At 35.7% G+C, this 21,519-nt stretch overlaps 1 protein-coding gene across 5 annotated transcripts in view; it reads right to left on the minus strand.

Annotated features, from left to right (window-relative positions):
- The window catches only part of kif16ba (kinesin family member 16Ba), a 96,670-nt gene extending 75,151 nt beyond the window's left edge, over window positions 1-21,519 (minus strand). For 2 of the 5 annotated variants that reach the window (XM_006638582.3, XM_015363128.2), the window contains exons 1-12: window positions 21,144-21,505; window positions 17,565-17,634; window positions 17,196-17,309; window positions 11,239-11,355; window positions 9,159-9,256; window positions 7,580-7,689; window positions 6,860-7,002; window positions 5,952-6,120; window positions 5,412-5,543; window positions 4,782-4,957; window positions 4,401-4,466; window positions 3,971-4,030 (exon numbers count right to left, since the gene is read on the minus strand). In XM_006638582.3, coding sequence (XP_006638645.2) covers window positions 3,971-4,030; window positions 4,401-4,466; window positions 4,782-4,957; window positions 5,412-5,543; window positions 5,952-6,120; window positions 6,860-7,002; window positions 7,580-7,689; window positions 9,159-9,256; window positions 11,239-11,355; window positions 17,196-17,309; window positions 17,565-17,634; window positions 21,144-21,190 — 1,302 coding nt within the window. In that variant the 5' untranslated portion in view covers window positions 21,191-21,505. Of the gene's footprint in view, window positions 1-3,970; window positions 4,031-4,400; window positions 4,467-4,781; window positions 4,958-5,411; window positions 5,544-5,951; window positions 6,121-6,859; window positions 7,003-7,579; window positions 7,690-9,158; window positions 9,257-11,238; window positions 11,356-17,195; window positions 17,310-17,564; window positions 17,635-21,143 lie in introns of all 5 variants that reach the window. The other 3 variants (XM_015363127.2, XM_015363126.2, XM_015363129.2) reach the window with 2 other exon arrangements.

Genomic DNA, 21,519 nt, shown 5'->3' on the forward strand with positions numbered 1-21,519 from the left:
AAATGAGCTCAATCAAATGCAAATTTAACGAACTGTTAAACAATAATTTTTTAGGTCTTGTGCTGTAACGTATTTAATCAGCCAACTCACTTTTCTTGTAACATTTTAGATTAAATATGAATGTTTCTGAAAAAAAATACTAATGTATATTTTATTCTTATTCATTCATCTCGTCAAAGTGCATTCATTAATTCTCCAATGATGCTGATTTTAAACAGGGATAACAAGACAGCACTAAAATAAAACACAATGAACTGACTGAATACTCCCAGTTTATGCAACATACTGCCCTTTTCTTCCCCAAGACATTAGAATGTTATGGCTAGTTTGCAGAGTCCCAGTTTAAAGAGTTACAGCCCATTCCTGGTACAGAAACTGTCTGAGGTAGTCTCGGGGTGCCTTTTTCTGGGACACCCATCTCAGGGACTGGTCAAGGACAGATCACATCACCTCAGTGGCCTTGTTTCCAATAATCTGTCAGGCCAAAAGTAGAGTTTTTAATTTTTACAGTTGGTTACAGACTTACAGCTTACAGCTGTATCTGACCTGTGGATCCAATCACAGAAAAGAGACTTCTGGAGCACTGCACCACTTCCACAGACTGGCCAAACCCAGGAGTGGAACCCCATTGATCATGTGTTGAATATTCTCAGTCACTCACTACAGGATCTCCCTTAAACAAACAGATTCTGCGTCAAGAACTGGCGACAGCCCCAAAGACCAACAGCTACGGATTTCCTTCATACAATGTGCTGCCTGCCTAACACATTGCAAAATAAGCAGGTGCACCTTCAATATTTGAATACTTACTTTCCATATGTCTAATCCATCAATACATATAGAATGAATACTGTATATCTGTCAATAAATAAATCAAACAGCATAAGAGACCTACAGTAATTACATGGTTTACCAGCAAAATACAGAATTCACAAACAATTAAACACCATCATATAGGGAAATTATGTTATGATTCAGTCTACACCTCTAGTTATGTGTAGTGAATCAACAATTGACTTCTGGGTCATTAAGCTGATTTAATGCTTGTTGCAAGTCATTCTCATCTAAATAACTGTAAAATCAAACATAAATGCTGTCCTTACTTTTTGGATATATCTTTAAAGGTTTCTCTTTCGTCCCCTGGGTTGTTAATGAGCTTCCATGGTAGTACACTGCCCTCTAGTGGTACACTTGGCAAGTCAATACTCAAATCTGTTACTCAAGTTGTCTTAAATCTACTCGTTTCAGACATACTGTACTCTACACTCCATTATGGATCTGAGATTATTCTTAATGTAAACTAAATTTACTTTTCCTAAGGAAGGATATGTATTGGTTGCCAAATAAATCAGTGATGCCAAGTTCAGCTTCTTGTCATTTCTGCTTCTTCCTGAACATTAAGAACTCCCTCACTATACAAGAATCAACATATCTCTGTATTCTACTAAAAGTAAAAAAAAAAAAAGTAAAGTAAAAGTAAAAAAAGGGCATTTTTCCACATCAGTATCTCTTACAGTATCCAAGTACAATAGCTTCAGTTAAGGTGGCATAGTTATTTTCATTAGAGCCTAAAATCAGAAAATTAAGCTAAACGCAAAACACTGCGCAATAACAAGGCATATTAATGACCAATCAAAAGCAACTATGAAGCCCAGAAAAGGATCCTACCTTTCAGTGCAGCTCACTTTCCAAACAACAGAGTGGAAGTCAGAGGCCTGTAAAAGGCTGTATTTCAACCAGCCTTTCCAACAAACCAGATCAGACACCACATTTAAGCTAAATGCCTTACTGAACAAAATAGAACTGATATTTATTTTTTATCTGACACACTGATATTGTAATAAAGTCAAGACAGTTTAGACTTTAAACTTGATGTCAATACACTTATTGCCACAGAGCACTGTGAAACTGATCTTACTCTGTTAAAACTATCTATTATCTCTAATGCAACACTCCTCATTAGAAAATCAAAGTTGAACAATACTAATTATGTAATTTCCCGCTTTCGAAGTATAATATAGATCCTTCCTGGAAATTATATTTCTTTCCAATTCAAATTCAATTTTTGCCAATGTCTATACAAACAAATTGTATAAAATCCCAAATAGTGTGCTTTACTTATTCTGGATATTTTTATATTTTGCAGAACATCGAATTTGTCCCTACAGTGCTCAAGTTATTAAATTCTGGTTTAAAATCGACAATCTACTTGTCCACTGTTGATCCCGGTGTGGACAATTTCTGTTCCATCTCAAAGTAACCAGAATGTCTTCTAGTAGAACCCCAGTCACTGCTGATCTTTCATAAATACTAAAGCCAACGAAAGCAAATATGTAAAAGATGCCTTTTACAATGTATACCCTGCACTGTAACCTATTATTATCAACAAAAATAACTTTTCCTGTATTTTCTATTTCCTGTATCAATAAAACAAGTTAACTGAAAACAAGTTAAGTTTTTTAATATTCATTTGTCAAGGTTTCCACGTTCCCCTTGAACAAACAAAAAAATTGCAATTCTCAAACACTGTATTATGCAAAACATTAGGTTTATTGGTGCGTGGCTAATTATACTCAAAGGAAGGCTAGAAATGATTCTGCATTAAAAGAAGAAAAAAAATTAAAGGCAGAAACATGTATCATGGACACTGTGGAATTTTAATATTGTATGACAATAATCATTTTATTTAAAAAAAACACACATTTCTGATTGTAGTTTTTTTGCTTCTCGGCTCGCAGTTACACCCAGGAAAGGGGGAGGAAATGTAGGCAGGCTGGGCCAACCCGCCCACCTTCGAGGCAGCAGAGACAGTGCCCAAGGCTGGGGGGAGTCCCGGTCTCAGTCAGCTCGAGACAGAACCTAGGCTTAAACCCGGGATCACAGAACCTCACCTGTGCTCGTGTGCGCACCTTTACGAGCTTGAACTTGAACTTGAACTTTGCCATATGTAACCGGTACTGGTACAATGGAATTCTTACTTACAGAAAGTCTCTCGATTGTAAAAACAAGTGTAAGAAACAAAACAAAGTGTAAACAGTGCATCAAGACAATGTACAAACAAACAATAGACAATGTGCAAGTAAACATGCAGACAGTTTGAATGTAAACAATACAGACGTGTAAACAATGACTGGAGACGTACAATAAATAAATTACAATGAGGTAGATGATGATGGTGTAGGTGTGGTCCGAGGGGGATGGCTAAATGGGTTCGCCAGTCTCACTGCTTGTGGATAGAAGCTATTGAAGAATCTAGTGGTAAGTGTCCGTATGCTCTTATATCTCTTGCCTGAGGGCAGTGGGGTGAAGAGCTCATGCCCTGGGTGGTGACTGTCCTCTGTGAGCCATTCGGGAGACCCACAGTACTGTAGCCTGTGGTAGGTTACTGCTGGTTTAGGGAGATAACACACTATAGCAGCTCTGGTGGATCAGTGACTTTGAGATAGTTTCAGGGAACACTAGTAATTTATGAGGCCAAGTGCACATGCTGTTCTGGCAACATACTAAGGATCCGACGATATTCCGGCGAACAGTACTATGGATCACGTAGTTGAGTAAAGGTCACAACACTGTGTGTATTCTGCATGTCAACTATACTATATGCAGTATACTGAGATTCAGGATAAACTTATCACGTTTAACTAATAAATTCACAGTTATTGAATTATTGTTGATGATGGAGATGTTTATATGATCGCATCACTGTCTTTTATATGAGGTTTTTCCACTGATCTAATGGTGTAGTACTCACATTTTATATTAAGATCCTATTCTTAAATGAACAAACGATATGCATATATTGTAGGTGGATACCTGCAAAGCAATACTGCCAAGAAGCAAATAGTGCTTTTGTGAACAAGACGTACATCATTTCTCAAAATTACATAAGAAATTGACACATTGAAGCAATTTACATTTTGAGATTTGCATTAAACCATTACATGCAGATGTTTAAACAATCTTCACTTACTTTAAGTATGTTCTGAGTTTCATTCCATTTGTTTGTCCATTCCTTTGTCAGCTCTATTACCTATCAAGATGTATATCAGTCAGTAACAATAAGGAATTAAGGGGTTCACCAAGTAGAAATTGCTTTCATAAGACAAAATCTGTCAGACTGTAAAAGGAAATGAAAAGATTTTTTAAATAAACAACTACAGCAAAAAGAAAAAAGGAAAAAAAAATCAATTGCATATTTTCCACTCACTGAAAAAATACTGCAGTTTCTTGCAGGCAAAATCATTAATAGTTTAAATTAGTGCTGGAATTATCAAGAGGGGGAAAAGATACAGCTAAGCACAAGCAAAAAAACACAGATAATTCTTCAGTAAATCAATTCTTTAAAATGTATAGAATAAGCCATTATTTGGACAGCTAAAAACACATTGGCATTAACTTACTCTGGCTTCATTTTGATGAAGCTTCTCTTCCATACTTAAAGCTGTAGGAGAATCCAAAAGTGCAATCTAAGAAAGAAAATAACAGTGCAGTTATTTATGAGAAGAAAGCAAACAACCTATGCTAAACTTTTAGTAACATCTTCAGTAAAAAAAATATTAATCCTAATTTTTAATTGACAACATGCCAGACTGAAAAGCCGAAGAAGATATATTTTCTGAACTTCTCTATTTCACTATTATGCGCTAATTAATTTTAATTCATTTCTTAATTACGTTATCAACATACACTGTTTAACCATTACATAGAGTACTATTCACGGAGATTATTTTTGTCAATACAATGTTGTAAAATGACATCAGCAAGCAGGCATGAACACCAACCTGGTTGCCTTGTGCTAGCAGTGCTTTTAACCGTGCTATTTCAGCCCGCAGCTCACGGATTAGTTTAACATTGGAGTCTTCATTAATGGTTGGCTTATTGATGATGTTTTTGGCTCGGTTTGCATAGCGAAGTGTGCTTAATGTCTCCCCATAGTTGACATCAGCAGGTGAGACAGCTAAAAAAAAAAAAAATGGTTCCACACAACACCTTGAAAACCTTAAAATTACTGAATGTGACAACATGTGACCTTTCCAAACTACACCACTACAGGGTATTCCAGAAGTACAATGTAAGTTAGCCTCAGTTACAGTAGGAGGATTCTCAAAGTCCTTTTATTCATTCCCAGTAAAGTATTCAGGTGTAAGAAAAACAGACAAAAAAAGAGAAAAAACTGGATTTAATTTGATATAGTTATGCACTTGAAAGGGAAAAGCAGAACTTTATTTCTGTCTTCTGTTAGATCACTGACAATGGGACTTTAATCGAGTATTCAAGAGAAGAATCCATAAATTCATTTTCAAAAGCACATACTGTACATAGACGCAGGCTTTTGTATTAAAATCTTTGAAACCATGAAAACAAGACTGGCATTAAAACCTTGAAGGTATCATAGAATTATATATACTTACTTGCAATCATGATAGTTTTAGAATTTCCACCAAGACTGTCTTTTAACAGCCATGTTAATACAGAGTCTCTATAAGGCACAAAAACCTGTTTCTTCTTTACATGGGAGCTCACAGCCTCCTGAGATAAGTCAGCTAGATAAAGAACAGAGCACACTTTTGAAGAGGTGTCACCAAAAATCAAACTAAAAAATTCATTACATTGCAGGAATAATGTGACTGAACTGAGCTACTGTATGTAATAGTTTATGTATCTGGTCATTAAGGACAAATCATCCAAAACACATAAAGCAAATACCAAAAAACATACAGTACTGTATATTTTAGACATTAAACTTAGGATTTTTTGTTATATGGTAAGTCAAGCAATTTGCTTCTTTGAAAATATTTCTACAATTCAAAATAAAAATATTTATTTAAATATTTAATGACATTGTCATAGTGATGCATACATAATAAACATGTACCTGTATGAGTGGTGATGTTTATACTTTGATAAACCACACTTATTGCTCTATATTGAACTAGATATACAGTACCTACCTAAAGCAGAAATGACATTTCCCAGAGTGACAAGTGATTTGTTAATGTTTCCTCCTTCTTTTAACCTTACTCCTGTAGCACCTGTGGCATCTGCTCGCTCACTGCCAGCCAAATCCACCAAATGAATTTTACTGACTGTTTCACAGGGCATTTCGGCATCAAATTTAGCCTGGAGACAGAAGACAGCAATTGAACTAAGGACAAAGAGTGCAACCTCTGGTTCATAAAAGAAATAAGGGCTTGAAAAATGCAGTTCTGAGACTAAAGCAATAATACGGATTTGCGTTTAAGTTATAGGACATGCAATAAGAGTCCACGTTTAACTGTGTGAAAGTAAGAAATTCAACACCTCCATCTGCAAACACACAGATGTAATAAGTCGTTATAATTATTCACATTTGAATAAAGGCTTTGTTAAAGCAGCAGTTACTGTATATATCATAATACAGTAGATATACCTGTGCTTTAACTCCTTTGAAAAGTGAAACATCAGACATGAATGTTATATAAAAGAACTAAAGAGACAATGCACCAAACAGATATTCCAAACAAATCCATCTGGAACATTTTTGGGATGCCTTAAGGATGTGCAAATAATGAGTATATACATACTCAATAAAGGTGTACAGACAAATGAAAGACAAAACTCTTCAAAACATTATGAATTCATTTTTCTCTCAAGAAAGATGCGGCACGATTCCCCAGCTGCGCACAAACTGCTTCGACAGGCTTGTCTGAAGCAAGCTCGCCGGGCGATAACATGTGCTGGCTGATCCACCCCAATGGCTGCCATATCCATATCAGGAAGTGTGCTAATTAGTACGGTATAAGACAGCATGGCAGCTATCAGGGATGACAAGGAAAAGCTTTCGCAGGAAAGGAATTAATGTTCATTTCAGTCCACTTGCCTGAGTGAAGTTGATGGTGAAAATGGCATGGGACCTGCTGCTAACATCATTCATCCCTGTACTGGCAGTGGTTCGGTTAATATTTCCAGCTTCCATGAGCTCCTCCACATCACTGTAATTCTGAACCAGGTGTTTTGACAAATCTGGATGGATGTAAAACAAGGCTTTACAACTCCTGCTAGAAATCCCAACTCACATTCTAGGTACTCAAGTAAATATCCAGACATTTGCTGCCAAAAGACCTTTATTGTGCATTTTTCTCAGGGTGCTCTTAACTGACTCACAATACTTAGCCCTCTTTTCATAAAAATACACTACTTTATTTTTGACATTTAAACGGCTGTAATGGCAATAATGGAACTTCAACTAAGCAGACGGAATATCCTATGTGGCTGGCATTTAGCAAAGTGAGTATTATTATTATTATGATGCTTTTATACAGAGCAACTTACATTTATATACTGTAGATGGGCATTTTATTGAAGCAATGAGTGTGAAGTACCCTGCTGCTCCAGGTACAACAGCAATGGCCCCACCCACACCCACCCCTCCAATTACAAGTCTAGAGCCCAAGACAGAGCCTATTTTATTTTATTTCATGCTCCAAAGCAAGATAAAAACATTGTACTAAAATGCACGTAAAAAAAATTCCATGATTTATGTTTGTTTCTGCAGGGATGGCTGAATTTTCTTAAAAGCAATTAGGTAACTGCAGCTTACCCTCAACATAAGGTCCGTCTTTTGGATGTTCTCGTACTCGCAGATTGTAGGTCTTGGTGGATTTTCTCCTGAGCAAGTCCCTGACGCGTTCGTTGTAAATTTCCAAGTAACTGTCAATATCAAACAACTGAAACTGTAACAGCCTAAATACAAATTTCAGTTTGCTGTACTGAAAAAATGCACTGACAATTAGTTTCTGCACAGGTACCATCAATCTCTCATAACTATCCTTTACTCTTTGTCCTTTCATTTAAATCCTCATGAAGTAATATCGTTGTATGAGCCTCAACTCCAAATGAAACCATAATTCAACCTAATCTCCCAAGAGTCTTGCTCCAATGAGCAGTGTCAATAAAATAAATGGAAACGTTCTGATGCTTCACACAGCAGAAATTGTAATACACTAAACAGCAATATTAAAGCCAACCATTCAGAAAGCCTTCCTTGCTAGAAACAACTTCCAAAGACATTGTAAAGCTATGCTTTCCAAATGATATTTTCCGACTGTTTCAATGGAGATACGTGGATTTTTTCTCCTCAAAACCTTTTGCACAAATGCAAATTTCCATTTGCAAATTGAAAGAGTGACCAGATATTAGCAAGACAGCCGTCAGTGAACCATTATGTCAAGTCAAGTACCTGTCTAATTTTAAATCACCTATGCTTTACATGTGATTCTAATGTGGAATGATAAACCACTCTTTTTTATGTACATTAATATAAATTATTGCTACTGTATATAGAAGCAGTACAAAAACAATTTCCAACATTAAAACAGATTTTTTTAATTAACCCAAACACTGCAAACAATTAAGGTTATTCCTTGTTGGACACTTAAATTAAATATTTGTAATGACTTGTAAGCATTAAAAAAATATCACACACAACACCAAAAAGCCTCAAGAATGGCATCAGAAACAGAATTCTGTGGACAGAATATTAGTATATAAGTATATTAGTTCAATCAACCCATGCAAAATACTACAACAAAAAGGAAAAAAAAACAGCGCTTTTGCCTCTCAAACCATACCAATACTTAAGAGGCTACTAATGATTTTTTTCATATTTTCTAGATTACGAGCACTTCCTAATCAATATTAAGGCATATTTCCCTACTGACTTAAGCCTGAAAGCAGCACCAACAGTTCATGTAGAATTCGGTTAAGTATATCTAAATGTTAACTGATATTTGCTTTGCTTCTCACTTAAGTATTATTTAAGACTTCTTACAGCTTGCTGAACAGAAACGCAACTTTTCACCTTCACTACATCTTTAAAGAAATGGCCCAACTCTTCCGATCTAATCCCCAACTACCTTCAGATTCCACCAACAGCTGCTGAAGGCTAACTACTGTAATACCCATGTGAAGTCCTACAGCGACCTTCATGATGATTTGTACCTCATTAAAACATGCTAAACAACCACGTCTCCGGAGTAGCCCAGTAATGAGGGTACGGTCCTTTCCGGAAGAGCCAGGCGAGCAGAGTAATTAACAGTTTGGCTGCACTGCAGGCTGCGCGGTGTGAGATTAGAATGATGAAGTGCCGAAGAGCATCCCAGCAGCCCCGAGATGCTCACCTGACTTCAGTCCGAAAGGAAGCCTCATCCCACCTTGTCATTCCGGCTATGCGGCTGAACAGCCCTTCGCATATTCGAGGTATCAAACCCTGATCCCCCTGAAAAAAGAAGTGAAAACTTTAGAAAAAACACATGTTCACAGCAACTTCTGTTTTATTATATTTTATTTTACTATTGGAAAATGCATGGTTTACTTGCACTAAAAATTACATTCCTCTTCTATGCAGGGAGATTACAGCACCAGTAGCTGTAAACATACACAAAGTGACCTGGCAACAGGTTTCAACATTTTTTAAGACTGAATGTTTTTATCAGTCAATCTCAGGAGGAGAGGCTCCTTCAACCTTTCAAGTCTCTGACAAATTCAAATCTCTGACTTTCTTCTATTGGGTTCTAAAATATGCTTAATTGTGTCAGATTCAACAATGATTCTGTATTTTTGCAGACCACTGGAGCTGAACCTGAAATGTGAAAGCACATACAGTAATAGCAGTGGCCAAGGCGAGACTGAAGTTTGTCTGTAGAAGTATAATATATTCATCCTTGGCCTGCTCGTACTTGAACATCCCCACCAACAGAAAACGGCTATGAATCTGGGCTTCTGGAAGTAATGTCAAAATACCTTAGAGTGCCAAACTGAGGTGGACACTGGCCAGAGTTCATCTTCCAAAGAAGCAGGTGTGAACTATGTGCCTCTACATACATTAATCTTGGCCACATTCTCAAGGTGCACACTCTGAATTATTATTCTGTGAATGTTTCTTGTTTATTATGCTTGGAAAACATATAAAACTGTATTGAATTACATCTAATAAAACAATACTGAATATACAGTACACACATTATATAAAATCATTTTAAAAACATAATAACAGAATAATCAACATGTAAGTATTCAACACGATGCACCTGTTGGGATTTCTACATCCCACTGGCAGTAAAAAATGCAAATGAAAACATCTGAGTTATTTTTCTATTAAAGAAACCTATATATTCCTACAATATAAGAGCAATAGCCATAAAGGGTTAACCTGCTGCAATACATTTCTTACTAAATAATAATTCATGTAACTCATATAAAGTCAATGCAGAACATTCTGAAGGGGAAAATAATTTCAGTGATGATTATATTGTTAGATGAGGCATAATGCTACACATTACTGTTTTCTTGAAAGCAGGTAATTAATAACAGTTTTTTCTTAATTAAAACAAATCATGAATATGAAGGAGAGTTACAATGCAGAAAACTTGATCACAGTCCTGATTAAGATTACACTGCTCAGATCACTAAGGAAATAAAACATTACAGTAGCAGGAAAATGGCCCCTTGTTAAAGCTTCTTTGGTGTATATTGCAAAGGAAGAAGAGTATTTTATATATAGCATGTTTTCGGCCTATCAAAACAAACGAACAGGGACTCTCTGAATTCCTTCATTGAGCTTCCAAACAGATGCAGAGCATGTTTCCTGTTCTGTGCTTTTTCTATTATTCATCAGTATCTCCACCAGGGTCATGCAGAGGCCCCCTACACCATTTGCTTTCCTGAATGTATGATGTTGCAAAATTCAGACAGGGAGGTAGGATTTGATAGAACTCTGTAACACACAGCTCATTATTCTGTAAAGGATTATTACTTTCTATTCATCTGCTTATTAGTATTTGCCATGCAGATTCTATAATCTGCTAACCTTGATTTTCTTCATGTTTATGACATGACCCCTGTATCGCCCTTTGCATATTTTAGTAAATCTAATCTTAACAGTTTCAGCACCTTGATGTCTTTAAATTATATAAAAATCATTAACCATGGGAATTTAATGCCAGATTGCAACAGTAATATAGCAAAATGTGAAACATACAGTATGTCTGCAGTAGCTACTCTTAAAGATAATGAGATTCTCTGCTGGTGTTATTTGCTCCATGCTATTTTTCCAGTGGTCCCATCTGAGGCTTTCTCCACATCAAACAGCAAATAATGCAAACATTTCCACCTGATAAAATATTCGAGACCAACCCATTAACTTTGCTCTTTAAATTCCCGCATATGCAATACATTGAAAATGTTTAATTCATTGTTTACCGGGTTTCCCATCATTGTATAGGATTTTCCTGATCCAGTCTGGCCATAGGCAAATATGCAGGCATTGTAACCTTCAAAAGCAGCTTTAAGGACATCAGAGCCAAGATCTTTAAAAACCTGAAATACAATGAATAACAATGAATACATCCTTTAAAATACAAAAATATTAAGTCAAACCCACTGGTGCACTTTAAATCACCATTATGTGTGTATTCATATGGATCACTGTATATGATCCTAAAAAAGAAACCATAGAGGTTAACTTGCCTTTGTGTTTAGCTTAGTATTGTTGAAATACAAGAATATGTTAATAGAGAGATTAAAAATGTTATCTTGTGAATAACTGTTACATACAGTAGCATTTTCAATGATCGCAAAACAGGTACCATTACATACACTTAATGGCCAGCTGGTCTGAGAAAAGTAACAGATACTACTAGATCTGTGTGCAAGTAGAATTTTCAACAAACAAAGATTGTTTGCTGGCAGGTAACTGGAACAAGAAGTAGCTTGCCACAAAGTGGACATCTGAGAGTTACAACACCTGTCCAAGGGCAATTCATCAGAATGCTGCAGCAGCTTTGCAGTTCATTCCAAAGTGCTCAGTGAATTGCAGAAACAGTCTGTACATGTTCCTGATTAGTGCCACTAGAGTCTACGTGTAAGGATAATTCAGACTTTTCAACCTGTTCAGCAGCCACATCCTAATCCCATCCACAAAAATGTTGGTAGTCAGCTGGACCTCTTCTGTGTGTGTATTATCATTTCCAGTGTAAGATTCGATCTGTGATTTGGTCATAGAGGTGTTAATGCAACACTTTTGTTGTTGCAAGAGTGGGCACAGTTGAAGTTGAGACTGTACCTTCTTAATCTGAACTATTCTAGGAAAGAGGTGCTGAAAACAGCAAGGATTGCATTGATGTAGTTGAGTCATTCAATATCTATCATACATGTGATTTGATTCAACATGGTCACACACAGAAAAAACAATCAGCTGCTGTTAGACTCTGTGAAAAATGTTTAGAGTAGATTTAGAGTTTGATAACCTGGGTAGAAACAGCCATAATAATTTGTCAAACAGAGGCAATGAAAGTAAATTCTAACTTGAAGATTAATACTTCTCATTTGTTTTGTCAACTTTTGGCTTCACTTGCATTTCCTGCAAAGTTAAACAATGCTTTTTATTAATATGTACCCAAAATGTTTTTCTACATAATCAGAAAAGGCTAAAAGTAACGCACAAAAGGCAAAGTATCAATTAACTGAGCAGTTCTGCTGAATGACCTGTTGACAAACCGCCTGCACAGCCATACAAAATGATAAAGTCTCCATATTAAAAGTTATTTAGAACGGACTGAGTTACATAAGGCCACTGCACATTTAAGTAGGCCGGAAAAGTAAAGCTATATGTATTCAAATCAGTTACTTGTTAATTAAAATTCAAGCCGGCTGCCCCAAAAGCATTTATCATAATTGAAATTCAGGCGGATGGACAAGCAACTGCTAAAATTTAAACTGATTGTGTATAATTAAAGTCTGGGGAAAATAAGCATCACAGAAAAACCAAGCAGTGGCCTTCTGTGCTCCTCTCAATGTTTACATGGCACAGTGCAGACTGCAATTTGAGAATCTGAAATACCTTTATTCACAACGGGTTTTATGCAAATTTCATATACCTGCTAATTCATATCCTGAATACTTGAAATCTATCTTCAGAATGCAAAATTTCTACTCTGACATTAACCCGTATTCTAATGCTCTATCACAAAGGTTTTGGTTTTCATATTTTTAGTGCATGAAAAACTTTTCAAACAAAAAAAAAAAACTCCTTTAAGTTTTTCCAACACATCTGCAAATACCCTAAACTGCAAGCAACTTAAGTTTGAAGACATGATGACAACAGATTCCATAGCAAACATTATCCTTATTTTTACTGCGATGGTTTAAGATAATTGTTGTTATTATCGTGATTGTCAACTTCAAAGCTATTGCTGTTGCTGTTCTGTGTCTACTATTTTACCTTGTACACTGTTAAGAGATCACTTTTCTAAACACCTGCTGTGCCTGTGTCTTTTCAATTTGAAGTGTCAAAATCCCATTAGATCTGAACCACAGCACTGCATTAACTTAGGTCATTTTGGGCTTCAATGTAGCAGTGATCCAATATAACATGCATCTAAAACTGCACATACATCTTAACAAAAACAAGATTTATTTGTGACAGTTTGTGGCATCTTGCAAATTGGGTTTGGAAATTTAGTACATGGGATTAGAAACTACAAGTCCTTACATTTACACAATCAAGTGCAGCCTTCAGCACTTGTCAGGAAATGCCTTTAGGGTTAATTGTGATCTGCGTTTATTTTTTTCCATGTTATTATACATTCTTGTACAGTAATTAAAACTACATAGCAGATTGAAAGTCCAACTGACAGCTCACAATTCACACTTAAAGTAACTGTAATGCTGTTCAATGTAGAATTAAGGTTGTAAGCACACAGTGTTCCAGTGAAGGGGGGGACAGTTTTTTCCAGCTTAATATCTACTCAAATATGTACCAAAATAAAAGCTATTTTAAAATTGTCCAAATATTATGTCTAAATCGAAATAAAAACAATATGTTTACAGAGATTTATTTGCATGGTTTAAAAACAATGTAAGAAATCTGTCTTCTAAAGTCTGACTTTTAGTGATGAACTAGACTGGAAATAGCATAGAACATGTCAGGGATGAAACACCACTGAGCATTTTGAAAGACTGAGTGAGAACAAGTCACACAACAAGCATTTCTAGCTTCTAATAATTATCAAATAAATTAATTAGCAAAAAGGTACAGCTGTTCAAAGACTTCAATTATTTTGCCTCTGGGATATTAAAAAGCCATAATGAAATCCCTAGATCTCTCAAAAATTAATGCCTTCTGGAGATACCTTCATATCTGTGGTAAGCATTCAAAAGATTTAGAACTGACACACTATTCATATTTGTATTCAGGTATTGCAAGGGAATTAAAACTACAACAATCATTCAAACCTCATTCATAATTGGATTGTGTTAATTAATAGGTATAATTTGGAAACAAAAAGATGAGGCGTCCTTGGTATTAAAATGATGTAAAAACATCACGTACATAAAGAGTATAGCAAAGATATTTTTTGTTATACAACACAGGTAAAGCTTCCTGTGACAACAGAACCAATATTTTAAATTAATTTTTATATGACATTCAGCAGTATGTCAGAAAGGCCATGGAATTCTCTAGTAATATTTTATTAGAGCTTCTCAGTCACAAATAGCCTTTTCTTTTAAAAAAGCATAACCACATATAAATCCCGTATAAATTATTCAGTGATAACTATTGCCATTAGGTATCCTCAGCTCTTACCCTCAAAAAGAGCACAACTGAGTTACTTGTAACTTGAGTTACAAGTGAATACATGAGAACTTCATACCCCTTCAACAACCTGACCAGAAAAACAGCACTAATTATCTAACATTGATTTTTCTGCCCACTTCCGCATGCAATAAAGCAATGGATAGAATGCTGCACATGCAACTGCTTGTGCTTCCATCTTTTTATTAGTTCTGTAAATACAGTAATAGGTTTCCAATATAAGATCAAGGGTCAACTTTGGCTGATACTATACAATACTGTTGGATAATAGAGTGTTTAACAGTCCTAACAGCAGCATGCCACAGCAAAAACACCATGTGTGATTGGTTATCTTCAGGATAGACTAATACAATATGCTCAGACAGATTTAGGTTTTTCTTCTATCAGAGAATTTCTTTAAATACAGCAATACAAATTCATTGTGTTTCATTACTTTGCTAAAAGCTACATCTTATGCATTAAAAAATAAAGATAGAGTGTATACATCCTAAAAAATGTATTCATTGTCAGAGGTATTCAAGGGAAGTATACTTATTACAGAAAAAGCTAAAAGGCTGCAAGAACTTCCTTATTTTGTTCTTTTCAAATGGACAAATGATCTGCCATTATTCTAAAACGACAAACAACAAATTGAGGGTGCTTTGAATCTTTATGGCTTCGCTTTATCATTTTTCCAATGTATGAAAGCAGGCTATTCAACTATGCTGAATAAGGAAAAAAAAGAAGTGAAAACAGAAACTCAGCAGCTGGTATCACAGGCAGAAAAAAAGAACTTGAGTTCTATTGCCTCTGCCGGTTCCAAAACAAAGTTAAACTTGGCCTTCAGATGCATATTTTAATAGGCTATATAATACTACACTACACTTCTTGAACAATTCATTTTAAAGAGCAGAAAAAGATTTTCAATCAAATTTAACTTCTGTAACATTCTCTCACACCAACATTTTTCAGCTATAAAGGACCAATAGATGGTGCCCTTCAAGCTGAAATACTATATTGTATGGAGGTTTCAGAGAAGAGCACTGCACCCTTCTATGACTCATCTTCTACTTACTGGCAGGTTCTTTCATACTGTATGTAGTATTTAAACAGTCTGTATTTTACTCATTCAGCTCAATACATATTCTACTGATAAAACACTACAGAAATACTTTAGATCACACACAGTATATACTGTAATTACTGTATTTACATAAAATTGCTTAAGCAACTGCAAAAAAGTATTCCTGAAACCTTTCTTCATAATCCATTAGTATTCCAAATTGAAAATTGATACAGGTTCCATATATCATAAGACTCCAATTTAACCTTTTACACTTCACATATTCACAATATAAAACTTGCACTAAATAAATGAATATTAATGTACAATATGGCCCACTAGAATACTAAGGCATAGAGTTATTTGGATTTTGGTCATCATAGACCTTTTAATCAAGAAAATAAAGGCAACACCCTACAACTTGGATGCCCTAGACAACAATCCAGATCATGACAATAGGGAATTCACAAACCCCATATGGAGCAAGTCAAGAGGCTGTTGAAAAGACATGTAAGGATTAGTAAAGCAAGAAGAATTAGGAAGAATTAATGACCCATATTTATACAGGGGCAGGAAGATCCATCAGGTGTCAAGTATTGAGGGTTGCATCTCCCTAAAAATTTATTTTTTAAAATCCGTGACGTATAATTGTCCACAAATTTCTCTTTTATCTGTACTGAGGTCTTTTGTGAAATCAATTAACAACCAGAAACAAAGGGTTTTAAGGCCACCTGTACTAAGATAAAGTCAATAAATACTTCTATACTCATTCACAAAACACGGGACATGAGTTCTTAGGTATTTTTAAGTCATGAATAAAAATCTGTTACAGTTAAATGTTACTGTTAAATGCTCAGATCTGTTGTTAAAAAAGCACTAGAGTGTTATTTGTGCAATACTGTAACTACTAGGTGTTCCACCCCTTCTTGTGAGCAGCAAAGCTGCCAATGTGTAGTTTGACCTCATCAGATCTCATATGCTAGAGGGGTGGCAGACCATCGAGGAAAACTGGGATACGGTAGTAAGTGGTGCCAGTATACTAGTAGATGACACTCATCCTTCTAGGACAGAATTTCCAGTATGGTGAACTGGAAATTCCAGTACAAAGCTACTAGTCTTTGTAGTAGCTCTCCAATTGGGATAAAATGTTAAACCGAGGTTCTGACTTCCTGGACAATGAATATCCCATGGTATTGTTTGTAAAAGCAGGGGAATCAGTGTCCTTGCTAATTTCCACTAAGGGCAGAATGTGGGAGAAGGTCCCCCTTAATTTAGCTGGTGAGGTAATTTCTCATTTTCTCATTTCTCCAGGTGATAAACTGTGTAATAGGGCTGTTGGAACATAATGATTACCATGTGTCACCCCAGTGGTACAGCAACTTTGGGGTGGACAATGTCTATGACCTCTAAAAAAAGTGAAGCACTTTGGCATTCTAGGGAATAAATTAGCTTTCACAATACAAAAACCAAGAAAAGATTTCCCAAACCTGCAGTGCACAAAGGTAGGAGAATAAAACATACCTTTTCCTGAGATGCATAGTTTGCATGTTTATTATCAGCTGAGTCATAGGAGAAGTCATATGTGAATGTCTTGATTCTTTCTCTTGCAGAATCTCCTGAGATCCCCTCTGGTATCTGGTAAATAAAATGTTACGTGAACATATATATTTTTTAAACCATAAGTAAAATAAGAGGAGAGGAACATATTTGTTTTTTATGTGCTATTTCCCTCCTTTTATTTATGTCTTACATTTACCAGATCAGATAAGATTTAAATCTTCTATAGGAGAGTGACAGGGTGACTTAATACCCACTGCCAGATATTTTTACATTTACTCTAAACATGACAGGGGAAATCCAGTTTAAAGAAAACAGAGTACAAATACTTACCTTTATGTTTGTTATTGAAGTTTTGTTCCCTTGCATCTGAATTATGAATTTGGCATCTAAATCCTTCTCCCTATTATAAAATGACAAGACTTTATTAAGGAATAATAGAATACGAAACTGTAAATTGATCATTATTGCTTAATTATTCTCAATAATAGTATTCCTGTCTTTTCAATGGACATCTTCTCACACTTTTCCCAGTGTGTCATTACCTTTGAATAGAAAGTTAAATGCTTCATATAGAAAACTCATACGAAAACATATAGAAGGTACTTTATGTGCATGAGACAGATTATCTTGATGTCTGCCATTTATGGTTTAGTCAAATGCACGTGTGCATGTTGAGGTCTCCTATTTTGTTATGGTAAAGGTTTCAATGGCATTTCATACTTATAGGTAATTAAGAACAATTATAAATGAGGAGGAGGCCTTACAGCCCATCAAACTCATTTGGACTTTAGCAACTGATTGGCCCTAAGATCTCAACCAGCTGTTTCTTGAAGGAAACCAGGGTATTGGCTTCATTAACACAGAACAAGGTGCCCGGCCACTTTCCCAAGAACTTTTGTTTTTTACACACTTACACAGAGTTTCCGAAAAAGTTCATTGTTATTATTTAAAAAGCATAATGAAACTATAAAGAGTACTATAAAACTATAAAGAAGACACAAGCAAAAACTAAATGGAAATGCTAGCACTCTGGTGTACAAAGAATTAATAAACACATACACTCTGGCATTATAAATACAGCACACACAGCACTAGGTACTTCTCTGAAGTACAGGTGGCTGCAACTACTGCATGACAACTTAAAATAATTAAATAAACTTTTCTTATATTTTTCTAAAAATGTATTGTGCAAAATTGTAATTTAAGATTATATACTGTGAAGATGGAGCTAGCTAATTATCGAAAACAGTTTAATTCAAAGAACTATATCCTTCAACTTCTACTGAATGCACACCATTAATTAAATGTTAAATATAGCAAGAGATACCATTTTACAACATCCAGGTGGGCCTGCACATTGGTGGTGGTGGAGGGGAGTCCCCATTACCTGTAAAGCACTTTTTAGTGGAGTGTCCAGAAAAGCGCTATATAAGTGTAAGTTAATTATTATTATTAACTCATCTGTTGCAGATGTCGCCTTACAGGAACCTTTCACCTGAACTAGCTAAGTCCAGAGACAATTGAGCATTATTTATTTGAGAAATCTTGCTGTAACAATGAAGTACTGGAGCCTTAGATCAAAATTGAAACTTGGTGCCCTGTCCTAAATTTCCAGAGCAGAGAACTGGCATGCAAAGTTCAACTAGTGTAAAGTAGAACAAAGAAAACAACTGTCACTCAAGATCCGGTTAGTAATCTTCAGGTCTAAAAGTTTATTTAATTGACATTTACTATAGATCTCATTTAAAGCACAGTATATCCCTGTACATTACTTACTCTTATAGGATAAAAATTGGAGCCATACTTTATGCTACATACTACAATAGCACAGATTCAATTAGAGGAAGATTAGTATAGCCTGTAATGTTCTTATTGTTGTTCTGTCTACATAAAATGTAAAAATGATTGGAGACTTTTAGTTGGTCAAGTTAACAGCTAGAACCCCTTTCTGGAAGGAATTGCTAAGGACACAGTAAAACTATTTTCTTGATCCATGACAAGCATCATAAACATTGTTGGGACAAAGAAGCTGGTTATTTAAACTGTACTGCATAACAACGTATGAAGGGAAAATACTTTATGTTTTAAAACGTATTGCACAACTAGATTAGCTTTAACCATTTTGTAATAAAGGGTTAAGGCTATTTGTAATTCCACTGCATGTTTTCAGACCCAAACAGTCGTCAGTTTAAGTCATGAAGATTTTCATTAAATAATGTTGTGTGGGTCCCGTCCGCCCACATGATCTCCCTCTCCCTCTTTATGGAATACAAGCTGGATTGTAGTTTTACGCACAAATTTAAAGAACTTAAGTCTGTACAAAGGTTAAAACAACACAGAACAAAGCAGTCAAGCAAAATGGGAATTTTCTGTTTGCACACGATGTCTTACAACCTGCCCTTACAGTAAAACAAACAAAGGCTGTTTTGTATAAGAGCAGCCTATCTGAGAGTGAGAATGGTGATTAACACTAGACGTTCATGAGGCAACACAGGATTTGACCTCCTGTGTCATAGTTAACAAAAGTTATTTTCATGTTTTATTGCTACAAAAACAAAGCGGAACCTCATTTCTGCCTAATACTTATTAACATTCACGGCAAATATTGTCTAACAAGAAAGGAGCATGGTTGTAAATAAAAAAACATAAAACCAGAGACATGGAATTTAGGTTCTGATTATTTTTGTATGCGTATAACTTTCTAAAGATTACATTTTTGTATGCTTAAATCCTTAATAAATAATTTGTTTAACAGTCATCCCTATCCAGAGCAATAATTTGTCTTTCTAATAACTAAGGCACTTCAGACTCTGTAGTACAGTAAAACACTGATACTGTATGTGAAACACAGTTCCTTTAAATATCATGTTACCCCTCTTCAATGACCTAAGATAATGAGCAAACGAACTTTCAGCAGTACAGCTATTATACCCTAATAGCCATTCTGAAGTCATTTTCAAGCTTTCAGGTTCTGCTAGCCCAATTTAAGCAAACAATGACGGTCTCTAATAATGCATTTCTGCGGGTGTTCATCTCAAAATGCAGTTTTCTAAATGTATTTATGAAATTACAATGTAAATTACACATAGACATTTTACTGCACATATACAATGCAATATGTGTGGTAATATGCTCAGGTAAATTGTTCTGTATTTATCCACAGCAAACAGTATAAAAACAGCAGAGCAGTAAAAAAGGGTATCTTCTCTATGAAGGTATGATGAAGGTCAGTCTTGACAAAGATGAGGTTGCAGAGTACCGCGACATTACGCAATTCACAGCAGCTGACTCTGCTGTTGTCCCGCAATACTGGGACATTGGAAGCGAGGTGGGGTGAATCACCAAACAAACTTCAGATCCATCTTTAATGACGTCAGTTATTTCGAATTAGAGCGCAATTTGACACCGTCAAATTGTGCATTTCTCTTATTGCTTTTCTGCATGTTATAGCAAGAGAGCAAAATTAAAAATGAATATGCTTCTCATTCCGTTATGTCAAATCCCCAGTCTGTTTCCCGATCGGGGAATATTTGAGGAACAGATAGGAAGATGTGTTGCAAAGACGCTATATAAAACATTTACTAAACGAGAAGCAGTTATTCAAACCTTCGACATGTTTTGCATTTTTGTTGCTTAGTTGAAAGATACCACGTTGTCAGCTTCAAACAACATGGGTGGATAGTTTGTTCTACACTTTCGAAACACTTCGTGTAAATGTATACAAGGTACCGAATAAAAACAATGTAGCGCGTTGCATGCAAAGAATACACGGTGAATAACGCTGCTGCGACTTAAATTCTTTAATATTACAAGAGGAGACGCTAAAGCAGGTAAGAAGACATTTTTAAAGAAAGACTTTGCATTCAAAACTTAAATGCGAAGAAAATATTTTTGTAGTTAGACACTTACCGCCGATTCATCGGCCTGACTCTGACAGCCACTCTCACTGATGCCATCGTTCATTCCTGTGGCTCTGTTGTGATTCGCACCTGTTACCAGCTCAACCGCAGTCTTATTATTTAGGTTTCTTACTTTTGGACAAACGCAAGGGGGGAAAAAACATATTTTTTTGCGTATGTCAGTGTGAATTTCTGAACGGTGTGAACTGTTGACTTTCACTGCACCGGTGCCACCGCAGCAGAAGTAAATACAGGATATCTTTCCAAGGAAAAACTCTCAAACTCCGCTACCGCTGTCAGCTGACAAAGCATGAACTCCAGGAGGGATGCTGTAAAGGACAAAATACTCTTAAACGAAGAACGCGTTTGGAAAAAGGCATCGGGGA

This window comes from Lepisosteus oculatus, chromosome 17 (genome assembly GCF_040954835.1).
Source record: "Lepisosteus oculatus isolate fLepOcu1 chromosome 17, fLepOcu1.hap2, whole genome shotgun sequence".
Lineage (NCBI taxonomy): Eukaryota > Metazoa > Chordata > Actinopteri > Semionotiformes > Lepisosteidae > Lepisosteus > Lepisosteus oculatus.